Source organism: Ambystoma mexicanum, chromosome 13, assembly GCF_040938575.1.
Source record: "Ambystoma mexicanum isolate Mex_15411 chromosome 13, UKY_AmexF1_1, whole genome shotgun sequence".
NCBI lineage: Eukaryota > Metazoa > Chordata > Amphibia > Caudata > Ambystomatidae > Ambystoma > Ambystoma mexicanum.
This window is the reverse complement of record NC_090938.1, coordinates 47,494,164-47,520,755: the sequence shown is the minus strand read 5'-3', so window position 1 is coordinate 47,520,755 and position 26,592 is coordinate 47,494,164. Positions and strand designations below refer to the sequence as shown.

Here is a 26,592-nt window from a genome sequence, read left to right as displayed (position 1 = left end):
CTTGTGCACCAGGACCGCGATTTAAAGGAGCGTACATTTTATTTGTTTGGCAGAACCGCGGCTGGTTTCATCCCTGGGCAGTGCAGTAACTCGATCCTTCCTCCATGACAACAGCCTCTCTTCCTCTGCTGGACTCCCGAACTGCAGGAACTGCCAGGAACTACCGTCAATGCAGGAGCCTCTTCTACTTTAAAGGCACATTGTTCCGCCAGGCCTCCCGTTTTGTTGGGTATCGCTAAAGGTGTTTTAAATCCTTTACTTACCTACTGGGTTGGCTGCCCCTATCATCTAACATTGTCTTTCACCTTCTGCAACCATCTTTTCGAATCGTTAAACAAAGACTTGACTGCAGCTACTAGAACAGTTTGATCCTGGGCACATTGCCTTGTACCATTGACACTGGCACAAGCCTATTGACTCTGGCTAAATCTGTTACAACTGCCTTCTCTAGATTGCTTCTCACCTAGAAATGTGTTGGTGCACCTAACTCTGATAACCACCTTTTTCCTTCCCTTTTTTTAAACTTGTGAAGTGCCATTTTGCTCGGTTTTCACCTCAGTATTGCATATGCTAAAGTACTGCCTTGCCTAACTTGTTCACAATCTACTTGGGAAGTGGTGCTGGTGTGTTAAAGAGTCTGAATCCAAAAACAAAGGTGGGGACCCCTACATGGGCATCTGGGGTGAGTTCAATATATACTAAAGAGAGAGGATACCCTATGAGCTGAAAATGCAATAAATGTGTTTCAGAAAGCTCATGCTGAGGACCAGAGAGTGTGTTCTTATTAAAAATATATCATTTTATTCTGTTACAATTTCATAAATATATCTTTTTTAAACAATTATAAGACAATTCATTTCCAATCAACATATATTTTTGTGAACAAAGTTTTTTTGTGCAAATAGCGCATTTTTGTGTAGACATTTCTCCTATGTGTATATCACTAACGCACCATTCTACCATTCATCTTCACAATCAAATCTAGTTTGTATAGAGACATTCTAAATAACTTTTACAGTAGTAATATTCCTTCTTTGACAGTCCACCATTACGTATCAACTATAAGTATCCAAGATTATTCTAGTAGTATTCCTCTCATCATTGGATTTCCTTTTGTATAGTTTCGACTTGACATCAATTAGCCAGATTTTACAGAACCATTGGTCAACGTCTTCTTCAGGATTAGCAGACTTATTCAAAGGCTTTATCAGTGCTTCAATAAGTTTCCACCGAGCTGGGGCACACTTCCTTCCCTGCTACCGAATTCGCTCAACAATAAATAACTTCAAAAAGTGTTCTGGCACGCTGGGACACACTTGCTTCCCCGCTGTCAAATTCACCCACCAGTATTAGACTTGAATGCTGGCTTCAAAAACAAGGGCCTCGCCTACTCAGGCACACACGAAAAACGGCAGAGCAACAGAACCGCGGCAGTCAGCTGTTCCGAACTGGACATGAATTGTTGTCTTATTATTGTTTAAAAATGATGTATTTCATGAAATTGTAACAGAATAAAATTATATATTTTTAATAAGAACACACTCTTTGGTCCTCAGCATGAGCTTTCTGAAACACATTTATTGCATTTTTCAGCACATAGGGTATCCTCTCTGTTTAGTGTTAAAGAGTCTAAACCTGTATAACTTGTCCTTTCCCTCCCTTTTGAGAAATTGTTAGAGTGCCATTTCTGCTTGGTTTTCACTGTGCCGTTTTGCTCAGTTTTCACTCTTGCTCAAATTTGTCTACAATTTACATAGGGAGTTGTGTATACTTTTCTGGACTGATTTAACTTGCTTTAGTAATAGTGATTTGTGTGTGAACATCAGAGTGTGTAAAATAAATATATATATACCTTTTGATACAAAGCTTTGGTCAGTATTTCCTTGTTGCATAGTACTGAGGCCCTAATGTGTAAACCCTGAATACTGCTCATCTCCCTCTTGAGATAAGTCTGACTGCTCAGCCACAGCTACCAACTAAATCTGTGTGCTACGGACTGATACCAAAGGGGATTTCTTGCATATACCTATAGCCCTAATCTTCTGTGGTGCTCCGTAAGGGAACTGCACAGGATTCTGCCTAACAGGATTGTATGTGATCAAGAGACTGAAATGCCACCCTTTATGTGTCATTTATCACAGACAACGTGCAGAGGAATTATGGGGGATGTAGTCCCGCCTGTGATGTTGCTGGACTGTTAAAAGCAACAAACGGTGAAATAATAAAGAAAGTGATACCTCAATTAATTGACAAGGTAAACCTGACAGCCATGACGCGTGTACACGAAGATGTAATACACTCTCTCATAATGAAAACAAGGAGAGATGACAGAAGTTCTCTCTTTGGTGTTTCAGTCCTGGATTAACTCAGACGCATACATTGTATGCAGAACAACCTTTGCACTGCCTCCCACACCAGAAAGAAACTACGAGAGTAGCAGGTTAGTGGGGTGTCTATTCCTTTTTCTGTGCCCCATAGGAATAATTATCACAAGCAACATAGCCGTGTCTTGGTTTTAAATTTCGGTTTTTATTTTTACTTCTAGGCAGAAAGGGCAGTGCACATGTTTCAGGGCAGGTAGCCAAATTATCCCTGGTGGAAAACAATGCAAGAAGGAGAAGATGGAAAACTGACGTTCGCACTAATGTTTTTTTGTTGTTGGAGGAATTGGACTTATTATTGAAAGAGCTTGAGGATTAAGGGGCTGATTCATGGAATTATTTGCACCAAAAACGGGGATGTGTGCGCCATTCTGCCCGCAAATCCCCATTTGTTAAACAGGGATTTGCGGGCAGAATGGTGCACAAATCGCCGTTTTTTCGGCGCAAATAATTCCTTGAATCAGCCCCTAAATCTTGTGGAGGAATTTAATGATTGTTTTACAAAAGTTTGTAATAAACTGATTTAAATTAAAAAAAAGAGAAGTTGCTTTTGTATACACTGAATTTAGGCCCTATTGATGACATTTGAAGACCTGTGGAAGTGCTTACTCCCACTGCCTCAGTAGCTTTCCAGTAAATAGGCCTTGCTACGATTGCACTATCCTGCAGCAATAGCACTTTGCCCTGTAGGCCCAGGGCCAATCCCTGCCCTTACATCCTTGGAACTTACAGTCACATTAGGTATGTTTGGATTACTTGCCGGTGATCTTCATTACTCTTTCTCCTGCTCTTCCTCGTCACAGTACTTTCCTTTGTGGTACCCATCGCTTGAACCTCAGTTTATTTGATCCCCACAGACATTAATGACTAATTTAGTGACTTTTTTATCTGTGATGCAAATAAAGGAGCCCCCACACATCTTTTGCCGCCTATGGCCCTGCAAATCCTAGGGCTGGCCCTGGCTTGGGCATAACCTTGAGGCCCTGATTCATGGAATTATTTGCGTGTAAAACCAGGATTTGTGCGCCATTCTGCCCGCGAATCCCTATTCGTCAAACAGTGATTTGCGGGCAGAATGGCGCACAAATAATGCCATGAATCGGGGTCTGGGGGTTCTCAAGTTCCACTTCTTCAGCTCGTTCTCAAATGATCACGTGGCCCTGAAAAGAGAGGCATGTATTCCTCAAAAAAAGAAAAACTAGGAACTTTTGGATCGTTGTTGGATGATTGGAACATAGTTGCCAACATGACCCATTCCAATCTGTAGGTCCTTATCCAAAACTGTTTTTTTCTTTGCATTCTGGGACTTGTAGTACGCGTTTTATAATGGGAAAAGTGGAACTACAATTTCCAGAATACAAAGAAAAAAACAGGACTGGATAAGCATCTATAGATTGGAATGGGTCATGCTGGCAACTCTGCTAGAAGGGACTGGGAGGCCGCGGTTGGCCTGTATTAAATGCGTGTGTGTATTAAGTCTGGAGAGGCGATGAGCCGAGGTGGGCGCTTTGTGGCGTTTGTAAAGCGCGGCATTCAGCGCCTACACAGCTTCCAGGCGCTGGCGGATGGCTGGGCGGTGGAACAGGAACCCGAGGCAGCTTTTCATTAGGAAGCACGGAAAGTGCTGCACTGTTATTTGTGGCCCTGAGTGTGTGTCCACGGCAGTAAGAATGGTGAGAGAGAGGGGGTGGGGGGACAGATATACAGAGAGAGGCATAGACAGAAAGATGATATATAGAGAGGTAGATAGACGGCGCTGGAAATGGCCAAAATGTAATGGGGACCCCACCAGCCCCCTACCATTCGCGCGTGGGCAGGGGGCAGATTGTCAGTGGCGTGGGCGGGACTGAGGGGTGCAGGTATGTGTTGAATAATGTGGGTGCCCTGAATATAGGGCCTCGGCTCTACAGGGAACGGCGCTCCGTCTTGTTCCTGCCCAATTCCTTGCCTGATAACGCCAACACATCTTCTCTCAAGATGGCTAAATAATTAATGTGGCACCTTTTGCAAGTTTCTTACACTCCGATTTTAGACGCATCAACATTTGGCGAGTGACTTCATTCCGGGGGCTGCTCACTCTGGCCACCTCCTATTTTTAAAGGTAAGCCCCAGATGTCCCCTCTCATCTTTAACTTGAGTGTGTGGGGCTTAGCCTGGCTAAGGGACCCCAGCACCTCGCACTGCAGGGACCCAGGGGAGGGGGTGCCTTCAGTGGGCATGGAATCAGGCTCTCCAACTCTCCCTCTGTGTCCCTCCATAGGGGGCTCATAGGTCCCCCCCCCCCCCCCACTATAACCTTCAGTAGCAGGTGCTATGCGTGCGCCCCCTCTTCCCTTGGGAATAAGAAACATGCATGACTGTTATATGAGTGTCAGAGGCATTAACCAGCAACTCGTAGTGCCTCGCAGCACGCTTGTTTGCCTCAAGCCGCTGTCCGGGGGGAGTATTGTAGCCAGCGGCTGGAAGCGGGGTCATACATATTTTCATTTGTAAGCACTGGCCAGCCAATCAAGGTTTAAGATGCGCCTGGCAAATCTGGCTCTGCTTAACTGGTACTCGTAGTGGAGAGGGGCGTTATGGCCATGTTATGCCCACGTTATACCCCACTCCACCCATTTCACCCAGTTCAACCCACAGGGCAGCAAATGCGACCAACAGTGACATTAAAATAGCGCTTCTCTACAGAATGAAAGCGATTCCGGGCGCTGAAAGGGCGCAGGCTGTGCACTAAATTCGTCTTCCAGGCTGTATGGGGTAAAGAGGCGAGTTTACCGCAGGTTCGCGTTCACGATTATGTAACAAGCTTGTGCGGGTCCAAGATGTAAAAGGGGTCCTGTGGTGAGTGCATAGAAGTGCCAGCACTTCCTGCAGCTTCCACGAGTTGCCCATTAGTAGCCAGTGAGCGCAGCAGCAGATGGGGAGGACCCGAGAAGTCACAGAAGGAAAGATTCTGCACAGGTGTGTCTTGTGGGTGCAACATGTGTCCTACAGACAGTCTATGGGTCATAAGGCTGACATGCGTATGTGCAACATTTTATGTTGCAAATTGCAATGGTTATCAGGGGTGTAGTATGTGAACGCCAGTGTAGTGTGCTGGCCCAGGTGCAGCAGTTTAACATGTGTGGAGCATGTTGGCATACGTGGATCAGGTTACCCTCATGGGTGCAACAGGTTTGCACCAGAGTAGCAGGCTACGGGGAGTTGGTGTAGCATGCTAGCATAGGTGTAACATGCTAGTGTACATATACCATGTTAGCCTGGGTGTAGCTTGTCAGCGCAGGTGTTGCAGGTTAGCGCCAGTGTATAGGATTAGTGGACCAGGTTTACGATGGAGACGAGTTAGCGAAGGTCCAGCAAATATGTGTTTATAAAGCGTGTTAGCCTAGGTGTAACATGTTACCATTAATATAGTATGTGAGGGCAGGTTTAGCAGGATAGTGTCGTTGCCACGAACTCGCTTAGGTCAAGCATGTTAGCATAGGTGCAGCAGGTTTGCAAGTTAGCGTAGGTATAGCAGATTGGCGTCAGTGCAGCAGGTTTGCGTCAGTGAAGTGTGTTAGCTGAGGTGCAGCAGGTTTGCACCAGTGTTGCGAGTTAGCGAAGGTATAGCAGATTGGCGCCAGTGCAGCAGGGTTGCATCAGTGCCGCATGTTAGCTTAGGCGCAGCAGGTTTGCCTCAGTGCAACATGTTAGCTTAGGCGCAGCAGGTTTGCCTCAGTGCAGCATGTTAGCTTAGGTGCAGCAGGTTGGCCTCAGTGTAGCGAGTTAGCATAGGTATAGCAGATTGGCATCAGTGTAGCAGATTTGCGTCACTGTAGCATGTTAGCCTAGGCGCAGCAGGTTTGCCTCAGTGTTGCGAGTTAGCGTAGGTGCAGCAGGTTTGTGCCCGTGTAGCATTAGGCGCAGCAGGTTTGCCTCAGTGTTGCAAGTTAGCGTAGGTATAGCAGATTGGCGTCAGTGCAGCAGGGTTGCACCAGAGTAGCAGGTTACGGGGAGTTGGTGTAGCATGCTAGCATAGGTGTAACATGCTAGTGTACATATACCATGTTAGCCTGGGTGTAGCTTGTCAGCGCAGGTGTTGCAGGTTAGCGCCAGTGTATAGGATTAGTGGACCAGGTTTACGATGGAGACGAGTTAGCGAAGGTCCAGCAAATATGTGTTTATAAAGCGTGTTAGCCTAGGTGTAACATGTTACCATTAATATAGTATGTGAGGGCAGGTTTAGCAGGATAGTGTCGTTGCCACGAACTCGCTTAGGTCAAGCATGTTAGCATAGGTGCAGCAGGTTTGCAAGTTAGCGTAGGTATAGCAGATTGGCGTCAGTGCAGCAGGTTTGCGTCAGTGAAGTGTGTTAGCTGAGGTGCAGCAGGTTTGCACCAGTGTTGCGAGTTAGCGAAGGTATAGCAGATTGGCGCCAGTGCAGCAGGGTTGCATCAGTGCCGCATGTTAGCTTAGGCGCAGCAGGTTTGCCTCAGTGCAACATGTTAGCTTAGGCGCAGCAGGTTTGCCTCAGTGCAGCATGTTAGCTTAGGTGCAGCAGGTTGGCCTCAGTGTAGCGAGTTAGCATAGGTATAGCAGATTGGCATCAGTGTAGCAGATTTGCGTCACTGTAGCATGTTAGCCTAGGCGCAGCAGGTTTGCCTCAGTGTTGCGAGTTAGCGTAGGTGCAGCAGGTTTGTGCCCGTGTAGCATTAGGCGCAGCAGGTTTGCCTCAGTGTTGCAAGTTAGCGTAGGTATAGCAGATTGGCGTCAGTGCAGCAGGGTTGCACCAGAGTAGCAGGTTACGGGGAGTTGGTGTAGCATGCTAGCATAGGTGTAACATGCTAGTGTACATATACCATGTTAGCCTGGGTGTAGCTTGTCAGCGCAGGTGTTGCAGGTTAGCGCCAGTGTATAGGATTAGTGGACCAGGTTTACGATGGAGACGAGTTAGCGAAGGTCCAGCAAATATGTGTTTATAAAGCGTGTTAGCCTAGGTGTAACATGTTACCATTAATATAGTATGTGAGGGCAGGTTTAGCAGGATAGTGTCATTGCCACGAACTCGCTTAGGTCTAGCATGTTAGCATAGGTGCAGCAGGTTTGCAAGTTAGCGTAGGTATAGCAGATTGGCGTCAGTGCAGCAGGTTTGCGTCAGTGAAGTGTGTTAGCTGAGGTGCAGCAGGTTTGCACCAGTGTTGCGAGTTAGCGAAGGTATAGCAGATTGGCGCCAGTGCAGCAGGGTTGCATCAGTGCCGCATGTTAGCTTAGGCGCAGCAGGTTTGCCTCAGTGCAGGATGTTAGCTTAGGCGCAGCAGGTTTGCCTCAGTGCAGCATGTTAGCTTAGGTGCAGCAGGTTGGCCTCAGTGTAGCGAGTTAGCATAGGTATAGCAGATTGGCATCAGTGTAGCAGATTTGTGTCACTGTAGCATGTTAGCCTAGGCGCAGCAGGTTTGCCTCAGTGTTGCGAGTTAGCGTAGGTGCAGCAGGTTTGCGCCCGTGTAGCATTAGGCGCAGCAGGTTTGCCTCAGTGTTGCAAGTTAGCGTAGGTATAGCAGATTGACTTCAGTGCAGCAGGGTTGCATCAGTGCCGCATGTTAGCTTAGGTGCAGCAGGTTGGCCTCAGTGTTGCGAGTTACTGCAGGTGCAGTATCTTTGCGCCCGTGTTGTTAGTTAGTGTAAGTGCATCAGGTCTGCATCAGTGCAGCATGTTAGCTTAGGTGCAGCAGGTTTGCTTCAGTGTTGCGAGTTAGCACAGGTGCAGAAGGTTTGCGCCCGTGTAGGATTAGGCGCAGCAGGTTTGCGTGGGTGCCACGAGTTAGCGCAGGTGCAGCAGGATTGCGCCCACACAGTATTAGGCGCAGCATTTTGCGCGGGTGTCGCGAGTTAGCTCAGGTGCAGCAGGTTTGCCTCAGTGTTGCGAGTTAGTTTAGGTGCCTCAGGTCTGCGTCAGTGCAGCATGTTAGCTTAGGCGCAGCAGGTTTGCCTCAGTGTTGCGAGTTAGCACAGGTGCAGAAGGTTTGCGCCTGTGTAGCATTAGGCGCAGCAGGTTTGCGTGGGTGCCACGAGTTAGCGCAGGTGCAGCAGGATTGCGCCCACACAGTATTAGGCGCAGCATTTTGCGCGGGTGTCGCGAGTTAGCGCAGGTACAGCAGGATTGCGCCCACACAGTATTAGGCGCAGCATTTTGCGCGGGTGTCGCGAGTTAGCTCAGGTGCAGCAGGTTTGCCTCAGTGTTGCGAGTTAGTGTAGGTGCCTCAGGTCTGCGTCAGTGCTTCATGTTAGCTTAGGCGCAGCAGGTTTGCCTCAGTATTGCGAGTTAGCACAGGTGCAGAAGGTTTGCGCCCGTGTAGCATTAGGCGCAGCAGGTTTGCGTGGGTGCCATGAGTTAGCGCAGGTGCAGCAGGATTGCGCCCACACAGTATTAGGCGCAGCATTTTGCGCGGGTGTCGCGAGTTAGCTCAGGTGCAGCAGGTTTGCCTCAGTGTTGCGAGTTAGTGTAGGTGCCTCAGGTCTGCGTCAGTACAGCATGTTAGCTTAGGCGCAGCAGGTTTGCCTCAGTGTTGCGAGTTAGCGCAGGTGCAGCAGGGTTGTGCCCGTGCAGCATTAGGTGCAGCAGTTTTGCGCAGGTGTCACGAGTTAGCGCTGGTGCAGCAGGTTTGCGCCAGTGCAGTATCAGACACCGCAGGTTTGCGTGGGTGTCACGAGTTAGCGCAGGTGCAACAGGGTTGCGCCCGCGTAGCATTAGACCATCAAGTTTGCACGGGTGTTGCGAGTTAGCGCAGGTGCAGCAGGGTTGCGCCCGCGTAGCATTAGACGCAGCAGGTTTGCGTAGGTGTCGCGAGTTAGCGCAGGTGCAGCAGGGTTGCGCCCGTGTAGCATTAGGTGTAGCAGGTTTGCGCCCGTGCAGCATTAGGCACAGCAGGTTTGCGCAGATGTCGCGGGTTAGCGCAGGTGCAGCAGGATTGCGCTCGTGTAGCATTAGGTGCAGCAGGTTTGCGCTCGCGCAGCATTAGGCACAGCAGGTTTGCGAAGATGTCGCGGGTTAGCGCAGGTGCAGCAGGATTGCGCCCGCGCAGCATCAGGCGCAGCAGGTTTGCACGGGTGTTGCGGGTTCGCAGGCGCCTTACGTCGTCTTGAAGAGCCCTCCCAGGGCGGTGCCCAGCAGGAGGCAGGATTGCTGAGCGAAGAAGACCCAGGTGATGTCCTGCAGGGAGCTCTGGGTCTGGCAGCGCAGGTCCAGCAGGGTGGGCCCCAGGAAGGCGATGCAGAGGCCGAAGCTGAAGAAGACGCTCCAGTAGGTTAGCGTGGGCTGCAAGTTCTTCCGGAAGAGGCCGACAATGCGCTCGTCCAGCCCCATCCTTGGCCCTCAGGGGGTTATCAAAAGCAGAGGGCACCCCCAGTTCTGGACACGCACCTTCTGGTGGCAAGGGAAAAGGGGGCTAGTCCACCTGGCAGCAGCCCACGGTGGGCACTCTCTGCTTCCTTCACAGATCAGACCGGCAAAGCCCCCAAAGGGCACTCTCCCCCTGGTCCTCAAAGAGATAATGTTTTGGGAGACACGCTCTGTTGCCTAGGTCCTAAGAGGGTATCAAGTTCTGGCACTGGTCCTCGGAGGGCACCGTCTCCTGGCACTGGATCTCAGAGCGAGCAGGCTCTCCTGGCACAGGTCAGCAGGGTGCAAAATCTCGCGGTACATGTCATCGGGGGGCGTTCTCCCCTGGCACTGGTCCGCTGGCGGTAGTTTGGAAAGACCCTTGTCCCGAAACAAGTCCTCCGAGGTAGCCTCGTATGGCACAGGTGCCCCGCAGAGCAGACTGCCTCTGCCGCACAGATCGTGAAGGGGGCACCCCTGCTAGTGGCATAGGCACACGGGGGTCACCTTCTCCTCCTGGCACTGGTGGGGCAATGGGCTGTCAGGCGAAAGGGCACTCTCTCTCGGAACTCTCGTCAGACGTGTCTATTGGGGCACCGATTGTCGGTGTGCCCCCCTCCCCGAGTGGCAGTTATTCCAGAGAGGTGGGAGAAGCATTCGTCGCACAGCTCCTCGAGTGCAGCGTCTCCAGGCACTATAACACGACAGGCATCTGCTCTCTCTCTCTACACACACGCAAACACACGGGTCCCGACCAATTCTCCAGGCTCGCTGTGGTTTCCCAAATCCCCAGTCGCCAAAGTTCCTTGAAGTCTGACAAAGAACTCGAAAGATATGATGGCCCGTCAGGGGTGGCTTCTGATGGAAGAGAGGCGCTATCCAAACACTTCAGTGAATAAAGAGGTGCCCGGACACACAGGGCAGTGCTCGCTGCTGCTTCTCCCGGCTGCAAGGTTCAGGATGTGCGTGGGAGGGGCGTGTAAATCGGAGATGCCGGCAAGTGCCGCCTTCTCGGAAGAGACTGCCCCAAGCGGCTGAGACAGACAGAGGACACCGCAGCCTTCGCAGAGGGCTCTCTGACAGAGACAAAACCAGCCCAGACCCAAGGGCCACCTTCCACCAGGGGGGTGCGCCTTATTGGAAGAGACAGCCACAGGCCCGGGAGATATAGACAGCCGCCCTAAGCATATCCACGGAAGGCTGCGAGGGAAATTCCAATGGGAGAAGACAGCCGTAGGAGACATGGGGAGACAGACAGAATCTCAACCCGAAGGAGGCCAAAAACCGCAGCGGAAGTGAGCGCCCACCCCAGATTTCAAGTGTGAGGGAGAAGAAAAGGTAGGATGGCATGGACGAGCGTCTCTCATTGGCAGAGATTTCCACGGGGCATGAGACCGCATCAGGTGGAAAGAGATAGCGCCACCCTTAGAGAATGCCACATCCCCTGGGCCCGAGAGGAGGGAGGGCCTGCCATGAGACATCGCTAGAATAAGGAACACAAGAATCGGTTCACAGGGAAAGGTGAAAGACCCAGAGAGGGGCAACGGGGGTGAAAAGGGGCGCCCGGGGGCGGCATGGGAGCGGCGGGGCACATAAAGTGAAAGCGCGGTACCCAGGAGAAAATGACAGCTGTCCCCTGAGCTCAGACGCGACGGGTGCGGAAACATGCAGTGGCAGGTGAGTCTCATTGGGGAGAGCAGGCAACAGTGGACGAGGCAAGCTCGGGGGGAAAAGAGAGCGCTACTGAAACCCAGATGGAAAGAGACAGCCGACTAGCTAGGACTTGAGGAGAGAATTTAGACAGCAGCAAATCATGAGAAAGAAGTGACATGCTGCTGCCAGCTCATAGGCTATGTTAAACTTTAAGTGACGCACACACTGCACAGACTGCAGCAGCTGTGCCGGATTCCCTGACACGGAAATGAAAGCTTCCCTCAGACACTGGCAGAAGCAGCGAGTGCGGCACAGGTGGAAGGAGGGGCGCGCCCCACTCACACACAATGCCTACGGTATAGATGGCAGGAGGCACACAACAGGCAGTCACGGCAATAGCAGGGCACCTAACACCCACACCCAGAACATCCATAGCACAGGCAGCCACACAAGGGTGACCCAGACGCACCCAGACGCCGTACGCTCATCACGCCATCTCCCTATCCGATTGTGTCAACCACAGGGCTTTAAGTGGGCCGGGGCCGAGCACCGACAGACTCAAAAGTCTAGTTCTGAGGCGTGTCCTGTTAGGCAGAATCCTGTGCAGTGCCCTTAGGGACCACTACACACAATTAAGACTACAGGTGGCAATACAAGTTTTACCTTTGGTACAAGCCTGTACTACTATGTTAAAGTGGTAGCAGTAGCGGAGCAGCCAGGCTTATCCCAAGAGTATATGAGCAGTAGCAGAGATTACACAAAGGGACCACAATTACTGTGACTCAAGCAAACACTGACTCAAGGTTTCAGGTAAAAAATATAAGTACATTTATTTTTAAACCATCAGTTATAAACACAACACCTCTATTAAACTTTAAACAAAACCACACGTTAAATATACAACTAACCAATTCACTTTGTACAGTTTGTCTCAAGGTAAGTACCCTGTGTTTGAATGAACCGATGTTATGAACAAAACACGATACCGCGGATACGGTTGCGATCACTTTTTGACAGTTCGGTCTACTCAATAAACACGTATCCGTGACATGAAATGCTAACGGGGCAAAAGCACACTTAGCACCTGAGATACCCAGAGGGAGTTGGAGGCAAAAATCACAGGCAAAAATCACAGGCAATATTTAGGTTAGGCAGACAGTATCAAGAAAGACTCAGAAACAGGAGTTCACAAGTCAAAGGGTCAGAGCCAGGCTTAAGTGAAACCGGAGACCTGTGCTGAAGATCACACCGTTAGACAGTTCACGATTCAGCGTAGCCCAAAAGTACTTGGATATTGTCAATGTTCGGAAGCAAAAGTTATAAGAAGGAGGGAAGACAAGGACGAGCCTTGAGGATGAAGAAAAGGGATTCATCCAGTTTCCTTATTTCCACGATGCAGCTGGAGCCCTGGCAGTTGTTCCTGTTGGTTTCCCGCAGACCCACGATTCCTGGAGCTTCGTTGTGAAGGAGGACGTCTGAAGGGGGTCTGCACCACACAGGGATGAAGCCGACAGCAGCGACAACGCAAAGGTGTGCTCCTTAAAAACAGGAGAGGCTCAGCAGGTGGCTATCCGGACCACTACAGCAGTGTGCAGCGATTTCGACCACGGCAGAGATCTCTGGCTGAAGAAGATGAGCTGGTTATCCCCACCAGGCTCAAGGGAAGAAGACTCCGGACTGGATCTCCTCTTAGTCGTTGAAGCGAATATAGCTCAGGACTGCAGCAGGGTTCACCGGGACGGGGTAGTTGCAGCAGCCGTCGTTCTCTCCGCTTCTCTTCGGTTCCTTGTAGTTCCAGAGGTGACTCTGACTTCTAACCCAAGAGACCTGCCTTTTATGCGCAAAACCCCCATTCACACAGCCTGGCTGTCAATCACGCAGCAGGGGGTTGTCCAGTCGGGACAACCACCTCAGCCAATCATGGCAAAGTGCGACTTTGGTTTCCTAGGATACCCTGTGCAGGGGGTGACTACACCCCTTCCCCACATTCAGTCTACCTAGACACCCAGGCGCCAAGAGGAAGGCTTCTCTGCAGAAGCCCGCCAAAAGACGGGGAACAAAGAAGGCAAACCTAGTTTGCCACGCAAAGTAAAACACAAGAAGGACTTTAACAAAAAGAAATGGCGAATAAACCCAACCGGAGCCAAAAGAAAGACGATTTGGTCAAGCGGGTTTATGTTCGAGGCTAATATAATAGCCAAGAACAGTGCCAAGTTTATCTAATATAATCGCGGTAGAAAAGTTAGGGTAGATACCACTGCCACCAGCCAAGTCTAAATGTTAAAAGAGCGAAACAATGCTCAGGGAGGTACAGACAGAAAAGGGGTACAGATTAGCCCTTTCCAGTACTCCATGCAAGATGGGGTGTACTGCGTCTGTGGTAAAAATGACTATGTAAAGTAAATGGCAACTTTACCTTTCTCTGGGGGACAGTAGTCAGCCCCCGCGAAATGGAGTCAGAGGGAAGTCTTAAAGATCACCCTGGGTTACTAAACTAAAGGTGCTGTGTAACCCGTACAAGAACAGGGGCACCTGGTGTGGTGTGCTCCAGTGCCCAAGATCACACAATGAGTAAAAACACATAGGCAAAAACACATGTAAGAGTGGAAAAAGGATGTACACTCTTACCAGGTGGAAAAAATAAACTCCAGAAATCCAGCAAAGCTGCTGGGGGACTCACTAGGTGAGGGAAAATAGCCCTAGAAGGAGAATTCTCCCTAACACTGCCCTGCCGGGGCTCACTAATCTACCCTGGCAGGCAGCTAAAGGACAATGTTTTTTTTAAAGCCTGAAGCTCTCTCTCATGTGTGAGAGCTTCAGGCTTCAGAAAAAAATGCCTTTCATCCATAATGGTGGCGCTGCACCTGCGAGGCATCCTTTCAAGAAAGAGATGCCCGTGGGCCAGCGCCGCCATTATGGAGAAAAACGTGAGGCCACTGGAAGCAGAGGCCTTGTTTTTTCAAAATCCTGAAGCTCCTGCGAAAGAGCATGAGCTTCAGGATTTTGAAAAAAAGGCCTCTCCTTTGCAGCCTAAATGGTGACGCTGCCCCAGCGCCATCACTAAGGCTGAAAAGGCGAGACGATGTCCCCTGCCAGGAAAGCCTTTAGAAAATAAATGCAGATATCAACCCTCTCTACAATAGTTTGCCTGGCAGAGGTGCTTGTAGCCCATTGAGCCTAGGCTGGTCAAGGGGGTGGGGTCTAACGGGCCAGCAGGCGGCCCCCCCATCGTTAGGCCACTCCACCTTGATGAGCCCGAGCTCATTTTTCAGTGCCACTTAAGGCACTGGTAAACCACAAACTGTTCGCTCTCTGTACTTTCATGGGCTTTCTCTGTCCGTCTAGTTCCAGCTCTGTGTGCTTTACTCGGCCTGGGAAGTACATCCTGCAATGCCCGCACCTCCACCCCCCTGTGCTTTTATCTGACTAAGCCATCCATCAATGCCCTCTTACTGTCCGTTTTCAACCACAATGCCTTCTAGTGGCGAACGTGTGTGCTTGCAACCAATGACCACAGACGTCCTTAGTCTTTTATATATATAGATGGATGGCATCTCGTTCAGGGCAATTAGTTTTGACCAGATATCTGGAGACCATGATGGGAGCTGTGATGCTAAAGCCCCAGTGTTGAGATATCTGGAATCCTTGACGGGAGCTGTGATGCTAAAGCCCCGGTATTGAGATATCTGGAAGCCATGACGGGAGCTGCGATGCCAAAGCCCCGGTGTTGAGATATCTGGAAGCCATGACAGGAGCTGTGATGCTAAAGCCCCTGTGTTGAGATATCTAGAAGTCATGACGGGAGCTACGATGCTAAAGCCCCGGTGCTGAGATATCTGGAGGCCATGATGGGAGCTGTGATGCTAAAGCCCCGGTGTTGAGACATCTGGAAGCCATGGCGGGAGCTGTGATGCTAAAGCCCCGGCGCTGAGATATCTGGAAGCCATGGCGGGAGCTGCGATGCTAAAGCCCCGGTGCTTAGATATCTGGAGGCCATCTGGGAGCTGTGATGCTAAAGCCCCAGTGTTGAGATATCTGGAAGCCATGATGGGAGCTGCGATGCTAAATTCCCAGTGTTGATATATCTGGAAGCCATGACGGGAGCTGCGATGCTAAAGCCCCGGTCTTGAGATATCTGGAAGCCATGACGGGAGCTGTGATGATAAAGCTCCGGTCCTGAGGTATCTGGGAGCCAGGAAGCTATGAGAGCAGCTGCAATGCTAAAGCCCCGGTGTTGAGATATCTGGAAGCCATGAGAGGAGCTGCGATGTTAAAGCCCCGGTGTTGAGATATCTGGCAGCCATGAGAGGAGCTGCGATGCTAAAGCCCCGGTATTGAGATATCTGGAAGCCATGACTGGAGCTGTGATGCTTAAGCCCCGGTGCTGAGATATCTGGAAGCCATGGCAGGAGCTGTGATGCTAAAGCCCCGGTGTTGAGATATCTGGAGGGCATGGAGGGAGCTGCAATGCTTACGCCCCGGTGTTGAGATATCTGGCAGCCATGAGAGGAGCTGCGATGCTAAAGCCCCGGTATTGAGATATCTGGAAGCCATGACTGGAGCTGTGATGCTAAAGCCCCGGTGTTGAGATATCTGGCAGCCATGAGAGGAGCTGCGATGCTAACGCCCCAGTGTTGAGATATCTGGAAGCCAGGACGGGAGCTGTAATGCCAAAGCCCCGGTGCTGAGATATCTGGAGGCCATGACGGGAGCTGTGATGCTAAAGCCCCGGTGCTTAGACATCTGGAAGCCATGACGGGAGCTGTGATGCTAAAGCCCCGGTTTTGAGATATCTGGAAGCCATGACGGGAGCTGTGATGATAAAGCCTCAGTGCTGAGATATTTGGAAGGCATGACGGGAGCTGTGATGCCAAAGCCCCGGAGCTGAGATGTCTGGAAGCCATGGCAGGAGCTGCGATGCTAACGCCCCAGTGTTGAGATATCTGGAAGCCATGACGGGAGCTGTGATGCTAAAGCCCCGGTGCTGAGATGTCTGGAAGCCATGGCAGGAGCTGCGATGCTAACGCCCCAGTGTTGAGATATCTGGAAGCCGTGGCGGGATCTGCAATGCTAAAGCCCCAGTGCTGAGATATCTGGAAGCCATGAAGGGAGCTGCGATGCTAAAGTCCCAGTGTTGAGATATCTGGAAGCCATGATGGGAGCTGCGATGCTAAAGCCCCAGTGCTGTGATATCTGGAAGCCATGAAGGGAGCTGCGATGCTAAAGTCCCAGTGTTGAGATATCTGGAAGCCATGACCGGAGCTGTGATGATAAAACCCCAGTGCTGAGGTATCTGGATGCCATGGCGGGAGCTGTGATGCTAAAGCCCCGGTGTTGAGATATCTGGAAGCCATGAAGGGAGCTGCGATGCTAAAGCCCCAATGCTGAGATATCTGGAAGCCATGAAGGGAGCTGCGATGCTAAAGCCCCGGTATTGAGATATCTGGAAGCCATGACCGGAGCTGTGATGATAAACCCCAGTGCTGAGGTATCTGGATGCCATGGCGGGAGCTGTGATGCTAAAGCCCCGGTGTTGAGATATCTGGATGCCATGATGGGACCTGTGATGCTAAAGCCCCGGTGCTGAGATATCTGGGCGCCAGGAAGCCATGAGAGGAGCTGCAATGCTAAAGCCCCGGTGTTGAGATATCTGGAAGCCATGACGGGAGCTGTGATGCTAAAGCCCCAGTGTTGAGATATCTGGAAGCCATGATGGGAGCTGTTATGCTGAAGCCCCGAGATATGATGCTAAAGCCCCGTTGTTGAGATATCTGGAAGCCATGATGGGAGCTGCGATGCTAAAGCCCCGGTGTTGAGATATCTGGAAGCCATGACAGGAGCTGTGATGCTAAAACCCCGGTGTTGAGATATCTGGAAGCCATGACAGCAGCTGCGATGCTAAAGCCCGCTGCTGAGATATTTGGAAGCCATGGCGGGAGCTGTGATGCTAAAGCCCCGGTGCTTAAATATCTGAAAGCCATGACGGGAGCTGCGATGCTTAAGTCCTGGTGTTGAGATATCTGGAAGCCATGAGGGGAGCTGTGATGCTAAAGCCCCGGTATTGAGATATCTGGAAGCCATGACCGGAGCTGTGATGATAAAACCCCGGTACTGAGGTATCTGGATGACATGGCGGGAGCTGTGATGCTAAAGCCCCGGTGCTGAGATATCTGGAGGCCATGGCGGGAACTGCAATGCAAAAGCCACGGTGTTGAGATATCTGGAAGCCATGACAGGAGCTGCAATGCTAAAGCCCTGGTGTTGAGATATCTGGAAGCCATGGCGGGAGGTGTGATGCTAAAGCCCCATTCTTGAGATATCTGGAACCCATGGCGGGAGCTGCGATGCTGAAGCCCCGGTGTTGAGATATCTGGAAGCCATGACAGGAGCTATGATGCTAAAGCCTGTGCTGAGATATCTGGAAGCCATGACTGGAGCTGTGATGCCAAAGCCCCGGTGTTGAGATATCTGGAAGCCATGATGGGAGATGTGATGCTAAAGCCCCAGTGTTGAGATATCTGGAAGCCATGACGGGAGCTACGATGCTAAAGCCCCGGTGTTGAGATATCTGGAGGCCATGACCGGAGCTGTGATGATAAAACCCCGGTGCTGAGGTATCTGGAAGCCATGGCAGGAGCTGTGATGCTAAAGCCCCGGTGTTGAGATGTCTGGAAGCCATGGCAGGAGCTGTGATGCTAAAGCCCCGGTGTTGAGATATCTGGAGGGCATGGAGGGAGCTGCAATGCTTACGCCCCGTTGTTGAGATATCTGGAGGGCATGGAGGGAGCTTTGATGCTGACGCCCCGGTGCAGAGATATCTCAAAGCCATGACAGGAAATATGATGCTAAAGCCCCGTTGTTGAGATATCTGGAAGCCATGATGGGAGCTGCGATGCTAAAGCCCCGGTGTTGAGATATCTGGAAGCCATGACAGGAGCTGTGATGCTAAAACCCCGCTGTTGAGATATCTGGAAGCCATGGCGGGAGCTGCGATGCTAAAGCTCCAGTGCTGAGCTATCTGGAAGCCATGACGGGAGCTGCGATGCTAAAGCCCCCGTGTTGAGATATCTGGAGGCCATGACGGGAGCTGCGATGCTAAAGCCCCGGTGTTGAGATATCTGGAAGCCATGCGGGAGCTGTGATGTTAAAGCCCCAGTGTTGAGATATCTGGAAGCCATCATGGCAGCTGTGATGCTAAAGCCCTGGTGCTGAGATATTTGGAGGCCATGACGGGAACTGCGATGCTAAAGCCCCGGTGCTGAGTTATCTGGAGGGCATGGAGGGAGCTTTGATGCTAAAGCCCCGGTATTGAGATATCTGGAAGCCATGACAGGAGCCGTGGTGCTAAAGCCCCAGTGCTTAGACATCTGGGAGCCATGACTGGAGCTGCGATGCTAAAGCCCCGGTGTTGAATTATCTGGAGGCCATGACGGGAGCTGCGATGCTGAAGCCCTGGTGTTAAGATATCTGGAAGTCATGACGGGACCTGTGATGCTAAAGACCCGGTGCTGAAATATCTGGAAGCCATGATGGGAGCTGCGATGCTAAAGCCCCAGTTTTCAGATATCTGGAAGTCATGACGGGGCCTGTGATGCTAAAGACCCAGTGCTGAAATATCTGGAAGCCATGACGGGAGCTGTGATGCTTAAGTCCCGGTGTTGAGATATCTGGAAGCCAAGGCGAGAGCTGCGATGTTAAAGCCCCGGTGTTGAGATATCTGGAAGCATGACGGGAGCTGCGATGCTGGAGCCCCAGTGTTGAGATATCTGGAAGCCATGATGGGATATGTGATGCTAAAGCCCCGGTGCTGAGATATCTGGAGGCCATGACGGGAGCTGTAATGCTAAATCCCCGGTGCTGAGCTATCTGGAAGCCATGACGGGAGCTGTGATGCTAAAGCCCCGGTGTTCAGATATCTGGAAGCCATGACGGGAGCTGTGATGCCAAAGCCCCGGTGTTGAGATATCTGGAAACCATGACGGGAGCTGTGATGCTAAATCCCCGGTGCTGAGCTATCTGGAAGCCATGACGGGAGCTGTGATGCTAAAGCCCCGGTGTTCAGATATCTGGAAGCCATGACGGGAGCTGTGATGCCAAAGCCCCGGTGTTGAGATATCTGGAAACCATGACGGGAGCTGTGATGCTAAAGCCCCGGTGTTGAGATATCTTCAGGCCATGACGGGAGCTGCGATGCTAAAGCCCCGGTGCTGAGATATCTGGAAGCCATGATGGGAGTTGTGATGCTAAATCCCCGGTGCTAAGCTATCTGGAAGCCATGACGGGAGCTGTGATGCTAAAGCCCCGGTGTTGAGATATCTGGAAGCCATGATGGGAGCTGTGATGCCAAAGCCCTGGTGTTGAGATATATGGAAGCCATGACGGGAGCAGTGATGCTAAAGCCCCGGTGTTGAGATAACTGGAGGCCATGACAGGAGCTGCAATGCTAAAGCCCTGGTGTTGAGATATCTGGAAGCCATGGCGGGAGGTGTGATGCTAAAGCCCCATTCTTGAGATATCTGGAAGCCATGGCGGGAGCTGCGATGCTGAAGCCCCGGTGTTGAGATATCTGGAAGCCATGACAGGAGCTATGATGCTAAAGCCCGTGTTGAGATATCTGGAAGCCCTGATGGGAGCTGTGATGCTAAAGCCCCAGTTTTGAAGAAAGAGCGGCTATTGTAGAGACATCGCAACTAGGGTAAACCGTATTATATCAATGCTTCTATTTCCATCCCAACATTTTAGTGGTATGTGAGCTTTATACATGTTTTTATGGTCTTATATTTGCATTTTCTGTACTCAGAGGAGGCAGTTCACGAGGGGACCTTTACACTAAGCCTTGTGTGTTTTATGCTTGATAGACTGCAGGCCGTGCAGCAAGTGAACAGCACGAAGGAGCAGCAACACTACGCAGTGCGTGTGCACCAAGGGCGGCTGCAGGGTCAACAGTGCAGTGCAAGTGAAGTGCACTATAATTGGAAGAAGGAGTTACCGGCAATCCTACGCAGTTCGTGAGCCTTGAGGGCTGCTGCTGGGGTTCAGAGCAGTGCAAGTGCCACAAAGGCTGCTGCAACAAGCCAGGATGTCCACGCAAGGCACAGGCACACCATGAGTAAGCTGTCCGGAGAAGGACATGGAACAATTAATCCAGATGGCACAGATGGCAGCTGCTAGGCATGGGCCGAATTGGCTACAGAAGGTCGCAGCTCAGCTAGATGTTGAAGTGGCTGGGACAAGCAACACGTCGCAGTCCCCTGTGTTGTTCCCAACTTACACCGAGGAAGAGGCTAGACAAGAACGTTTAGCCATTCAGGAAGAAGAAATTGGGCCTAGTGAGGAGGAAGAGCCAGTATCCAAAAGGAGAAGGACATTAACAACAAAGGCGAAGGCGGTTAGGCAACAGACTGAGGCAGCCAAAGCACGGAAAGCAGCTGGGGGTGACAAAAGGAGAGGGAAAAAGCAGCTGCATGTAGCCGATCCGGCAGCATTGCCTGCAGAGGTTCCAAGGTGTAGCAGCAGTGCACCCAGCACACATGTGGCCAGCACGGCGGTGGTGGCATCAGAGGGACCTGCATCTTTGCATGGTTATGCAGCGCTTGCAAGCATGGGGCAGTGGGGGAAATGGTCAAATGTTGTGTCGGAATGTCAATGCATTTAATTAAGTGGGGAGAAATGCCGTGGCATTGAACCAGCAAGGTGAAGCGCAGAGGGTGGGTGGTTTGGATGGGGCCATGAGCCCCAGCATCCCGAGCCAAGCTGCCACTTTGCCTAGGGAAATTTCTCTAGATGGGGTTAGCCATCTGCAGCAGGCGACATTAACGCCGGCTAGCAGCCAGGGGGAAGGTATGTTGTGGGGTAATGGTATGCAATATGGGAGAGGGATGCCGGGCTTTGCACCAGTGCGGGCTGCGGGGGATACGTTTGTATGGCACAGTCCTATGCATACAAGGAGAGTATTTGGCAGAAGGAGTACATTGAAATTTTTTCCTTGCTAGATATAGAACCAGTGGGGCTTGATCTACGCCAGATATCAGAGAAGAAAAGGGAGAAGAAGGACAGTGAGAGGGTCAAGAAGGAAGAGAGCATTCACATTTGGTTGGCGGCTTTCCAGATGTTGGCATCCATTATGATAGAGAAGTTCCCACAGGATGCGGTGGCGTTATTCGCAAATGAGCAATATATCCACACCGCATATTTGACCAATGGCGCAAAGCTTGGTTAATATATGATAGGGGTTTTAGGCTAAAGGTGCAAATTTGGCCGGAGATGTCATGGGATGAGGTGGATGTGACGGGTTACATTGAGAAAATGGTATCAGCAAGGGAGATGGGGGATAAGGCTCAGGCCGAGAAGCCTGATTATAAGAAGGAGAGATGGTTTAATGGGGACGGGGGAGGGGATCCTTTTGCGGGCGCGACTCCTGGAATAGTATACCCAGTTATCAGCAGGGGGAGCAAGCAAATTGCTGGAAGTTTGAGCAAGGGTATTGCCCCTTTGGAATAATCTGCAAATTCAAGCATGCATGTGGCAAATGTGCAGGGAATCACAGCACGTCTTCATGCAATGGGGGAAAGAAGAGTAGTGGCGCAAAACCAAAAGAGAATGCTAAGCGCATTTGACACCCCCTTGCCCATGCCCATACTCCTTGCAAAATTGAGCCCATTCTTGAATATGTCCCACAATATTGCTGATGCAAAACTGCTTTGGGAAGGTTTCAGGTGGGGTTTTTTTAATCCCTCACAACGGTGCCTTGGGGACCAGGGAAGCAGACAGTCTAAAGTCAGCATTGCATATGACTGAGGTAGTGGAGCAAAAAAAGGCTAACGAGATTAGGCTGGGTACGGGGGCGGGGCCATTCTCTACCCCCCTTTGAAGAACTTTGTTGTATCAACCTTGGGCTTGGTGCCCAAGAAGGAAAAAGGGCAGTTACGCCTCATACAGCACCTATGGTTCCAGGGTGCATCGGTAAACGATGGAATAGCTGAGGAGAGCTGTAGGGTGCATTACGCTTCCTTTGATGATGCAGTGGAGCTAGTGAGGGCTGCAGGGAGCAGGGGAAGGCCGATATTGAGTCAGTCTTCAGGCTACTGCGAATTAGCAAGGAAAGCTACCATTTGCTGGGTTTCAAGGTGACAGGGGCATACTATTACGACAGGTGCTTACCGATGGGTTGCGCTATTTTGTGCGCTTATTTCAAATGAATACAGCACTTTTTTGGAGTATGCACTGAAGCAGGTGGCCCAGGGAGGGGTAGTAATGAACTACCTCAACAACTTCTTGTTCATTGGGAAGGAAGGGTCAGATGAATGTGGCGCGCTAACGGCCAGGTTCCAGTCATTGATGCAAGAGATGGGGGTCCCCCTGGCTAAGGGTAAAACAGTGGGTCCTCTCACAAGGCTGACATTCCTCGGAATAGAGATAGACTCAGTGGAGGGGAAGTCAAGACTGCTGAAGGATCAAATTTGATGGGAAGAGCATCGAGGAAGTTAGGCAAATGGGAAGATCGAGATGAAAAGGATAAAAAAGACAGGGAACGAGAGAAACGATTGAAAGAAAACAAGTTTAAAAGAAAGAGTGGACAAAGAAGAGAGAAGATGTATCAGGAAGAACAGCTAAGAAAGGAAGAAAGAGCAGAAGAGCAAAGACAATATGACAGTAGACAGAGAGCAATCAAAGAACGAGAGGATAGAAAAGAAGAGAAGAGAGAAGAGAAGTGTGATGGGGTTCTAATTTCAAAGGGCTAATAATCATATCATGTCATGGGAAATGATTACAATATTACCAGGTTATTGGGAATGCTAACAATATTGCTAGGAAGAAACTACTTAGGTCCTTTTTTCTAATGAGCATGGTCTTGTGTTGTTCGTTGCCAGGAGACAACAGAGGAAGAAAAGGAACAAGAAGTCCGTTATGAATGGGCCTATTGAAATGCAGCTGTTGAAGAAGTTGTTAGCGCCGTTGCGCCAGTTAAAAGGTTAATGTGGCAGAGTTACACGTTCGGCGACAAAGGGGAGTCTTCTCTGAATTTCCGACCAAGTCTGAAGAAGTTATGAGCCTGAACAAGTGAGGGACAGAGCACCTGCCACTTTAACGTCCTTATTACCACGGTGCGTAGGAAGAAGGGGCTTTACAGCTGATCGTGTCCCTCTCTGTCAGCTGGCGAAAAGAGAGGCGGAATGAACAGCTGTTAGCGTCCCCACCTCCTGACACTCCAACGCCGGGAAGAAGGCGTAGCGAAGAGGAGGGCCACGCAGCTCAGAGCCAGCAACGAGTGTGAATCGAGCAGCGGTAAGAAGCGGATCAGCTGTTGGGATCCCGTATCAATGTTGATCGAGGTAAGTGAAGGACTGAAATTGAAAGAAAACGAAGGGGCGGGACCCGGTAAGGAAACCAATATCAGTACGAGTTTATGAGGAGAGAAAGCTCCCTTTAAAGGCAACGCCACAAGAAAGAGAGAGTACTTATTAACCACAGCTCCATTGAAAGGGGTGTTAAACGTGCATGGGACTGTGGACTTTTTAAGAGTCAAAAGAAAATTAAAAGCAATAAAGAGAAGGCGGGAGAAAGAGCAGGCTATCCCGTGGCGAAAGCAGCGCTGTTAGAGTGAGACTGATAAGAGACATATCTTCTTTTGAACAACACCAGAAGAGTCGACATCTTCCTATTTCCCGGAGGGTCGTATTTATATTCCTTGCAAGAACGAACTGTGCGCCGGATGCTGTTGACACAAGAAGTTCCTTATCTATATCATCCTCATGCTCAGTAAAGCGTCTGAAGAATCCTGAGAGAAGTCTTCTTCACTACAGTGTCCTTTATTATATGTATTCATTTATGTGTTTATTTTGTTTTTGTTCTTCCTCCTCTGAAAAGTAAAGAAAGAAACATTAAAAGTCCTGTTGGAACTTTAACTGACAGTCTGCGTCTCTCTATAAATCCCACATCAAAACATTACATTTGGTGGCAGCGGTGGGATTTGAGAACGCCATGGAGGAACTCATCAAAACTTTAAGTGAGGGACAACACTTACTTCAACAAGCTCTACAACTCCAGAGCCAACAGGCACAAGCAGATAGGTTGGCTTTCCAACAAGCCTTACAGGTTCATCAAGCTCAATTATTAGAAGCCACGAATTTGAGAAACACCTTGCAAGTACCAACCTCTATTTTACAGAAATATACGTCAGGTGAAGATCCCGCACATTTCTTTGTGAATTTTGAGTGTGTATCAAGGAATGCGCAATGGCCATCTGAAAGATGGTGCCACTATATCGCACCCTTAATGACAGGAGAAATGCAAAGCGCCTACCAAGCTGCAAACCCTACCGGCGATACCAACTACGGCGATATGAAGAGGGTCGTCTTGGAATGGCTAGGTCACGATGAAGAAACTTATAGAATAAAATTCCGAGAGGTAAAGTTATCAGGAGAGGAAACTCCCAGACAACTATTCTACAGGGTGAAAGAACTCGCAGAAAAGTGGTTACAAACTACAACCTACTCACCACAAGGAATAACGGGGAAGATCGTCCTGGAACAATTTGTCGAAGCACTGCCCGGCCACATACAATGTTGAGTCAGACAACATCACCGACCCTCGTTGGCAGAGGCAGTTGACATCGCCTCTGCCTACCAGAAACAGGGCAGGGTAGACTGTTAACTTATGCAAGCAATCTTCAACCTAATGTCAGCTCTAGTACCTTCAATAAAGCTTTGAGTCAGACAAGATGGCCGAACTCCATGTTGAGAAAATCAGAGATAGAAAGTATCCGGTCCCGACCCGGTAGTGAAGGTCCTTCTACTCTCAGACAAATACCACCCTCTATAAGGGGACCTCAATGTTTCGAGTGTGGAGACTGGGGACACCTGGCCAGGCTCTGTCCAAAGAAGGCGAAAACTGAACCGATGGATGTAGGAGTCTTTGAAGCATTGAAGGACACCGACTACCAAGAAAAACCTACCTTGAATAAGTGCCAATATGTGTATACCTGTGATGCAGAGGTCGATGGAAGACCTACCCAGGCCTTGGTCGACTCTGGGAGCCTTCAAACAGCTGTAACCTCAGACCTGGTAGGTGAAATTCATAATTCTACTAGAAAGATACCCATCAGATGTGTACATGGATACATAAAGTCATATCCTTCGAAGGAGATTCAGATAAAGATGGCGGGGAAGACGATAGGGATAAGAGCAGCTGTGTTACCCGAGTTACCCAAACCTTAACTGGTTGGATCAGATGTGCCTGACTTCCCGAAACTAATCAAAAATATAGAGAAGAGCTGGTTAGAAACGGCCCAATTTTTCGACCAAGAAATCATTAGTCCTCCGCAGAAACAGCAAAAGAGTAAAACATCTAAGAGAAATCTTAAGAGAGATTGGAGAGCGAAGAACATTTTTTCTTTAGCTGTAGATTGGAAGTTAGATGAGGAAGGAGATAGTTTTCGCATGGCACAGGAATTGGATCCTCTACTGCAGTATGCCCGAGAACCTGCCTTAGAAACCCCATCAGGACAAGGTCCTCACTTTATCAAACAGAATGGACTTTATTATAGAATAACCAAGGCTCAAGACAATGAGGAACTTAAGCAGTTGTTAGTGCCGAACAAGTTTTGCAAAACCGTATTGGAAGTGGCACACCTACAGGTTGGGGAAGGACATTTGGGAACAGAAAAAACGTCCCAAAAGATATTATCAAGGTTCTACTGGCCAGGAGTATATAGTCAGGTAGTAAAGTTTGTCAAGCCTGTGAAGAATGTCAAAAGAAGAACAGAGCTAACGTAAGAAGGGCACCTCTACAGTCTATGCCTTTAATACTAGAGCCATTTAGTCGCATAGGCATGGATATGGTAGGCCCCTTAGACCCTTCTGGAAGAGGACATAAATATATTCTCGTAATAGTAGATTACGCAACGCGTTACCCTGAAGCTTTTCCCTTGAAGTCAACCAACACTCAACAGATTTGTGATGTCCTAATCCCCTTCATAAGTCGGGTGGGGATCCCTAAGGAAATTGTTACTGATCGCGGGACGAATTTCCTTTCTAATGTTCTAAAACAAGTATGTGAGACTTTGAAAATTGATCATCTTAAAACGGCGGTATATCACCCTCAAACGGATGGCTTAGTGGAAAGGTATAACCAAACCAAATGTTGAGGAAAACCACTTCGCCAGAAAGGAAAGATTGGGATAGAGTCCTCCCTTGGATGCTGTTG

The 26,592-nt window shown here is 49.9% G+C and overlaps 1 protein-coding gene and 1 long non-coding RNA gene across 3 annotated transcripts in view; one reads left to right on the top strand and one right to left on the bottom strand.

Moving 5' to 3' along the window:
- The window catches only part of MFSD4A (major facilitator superfamily domain containing 4A), a 339,210-nt gene extending 327,915 nt beyond the window's left edge, over positions 1–11,295 (bottom strand). The window contains exon 1 of the mRNA XM_069633153.1: positions 9,491–11,295. Coding sequence (XP_069489254.1) covers positions 9,491–9,720 — 230 coding nt within the window. The 5' untranslated portion in view covers positions 9,721–11,295. The remainder of the gene's footprint in view (positions 1–9,490) is intronic.
- The window catches only part of LOC138520815 (uncharacterized), a 348,850-nt gene that overhangs the window by 303,587 nt on the left and 18,671 nt on the right, over positions 1–26,592 (top strand). The window lies entirely within an intron of this gene.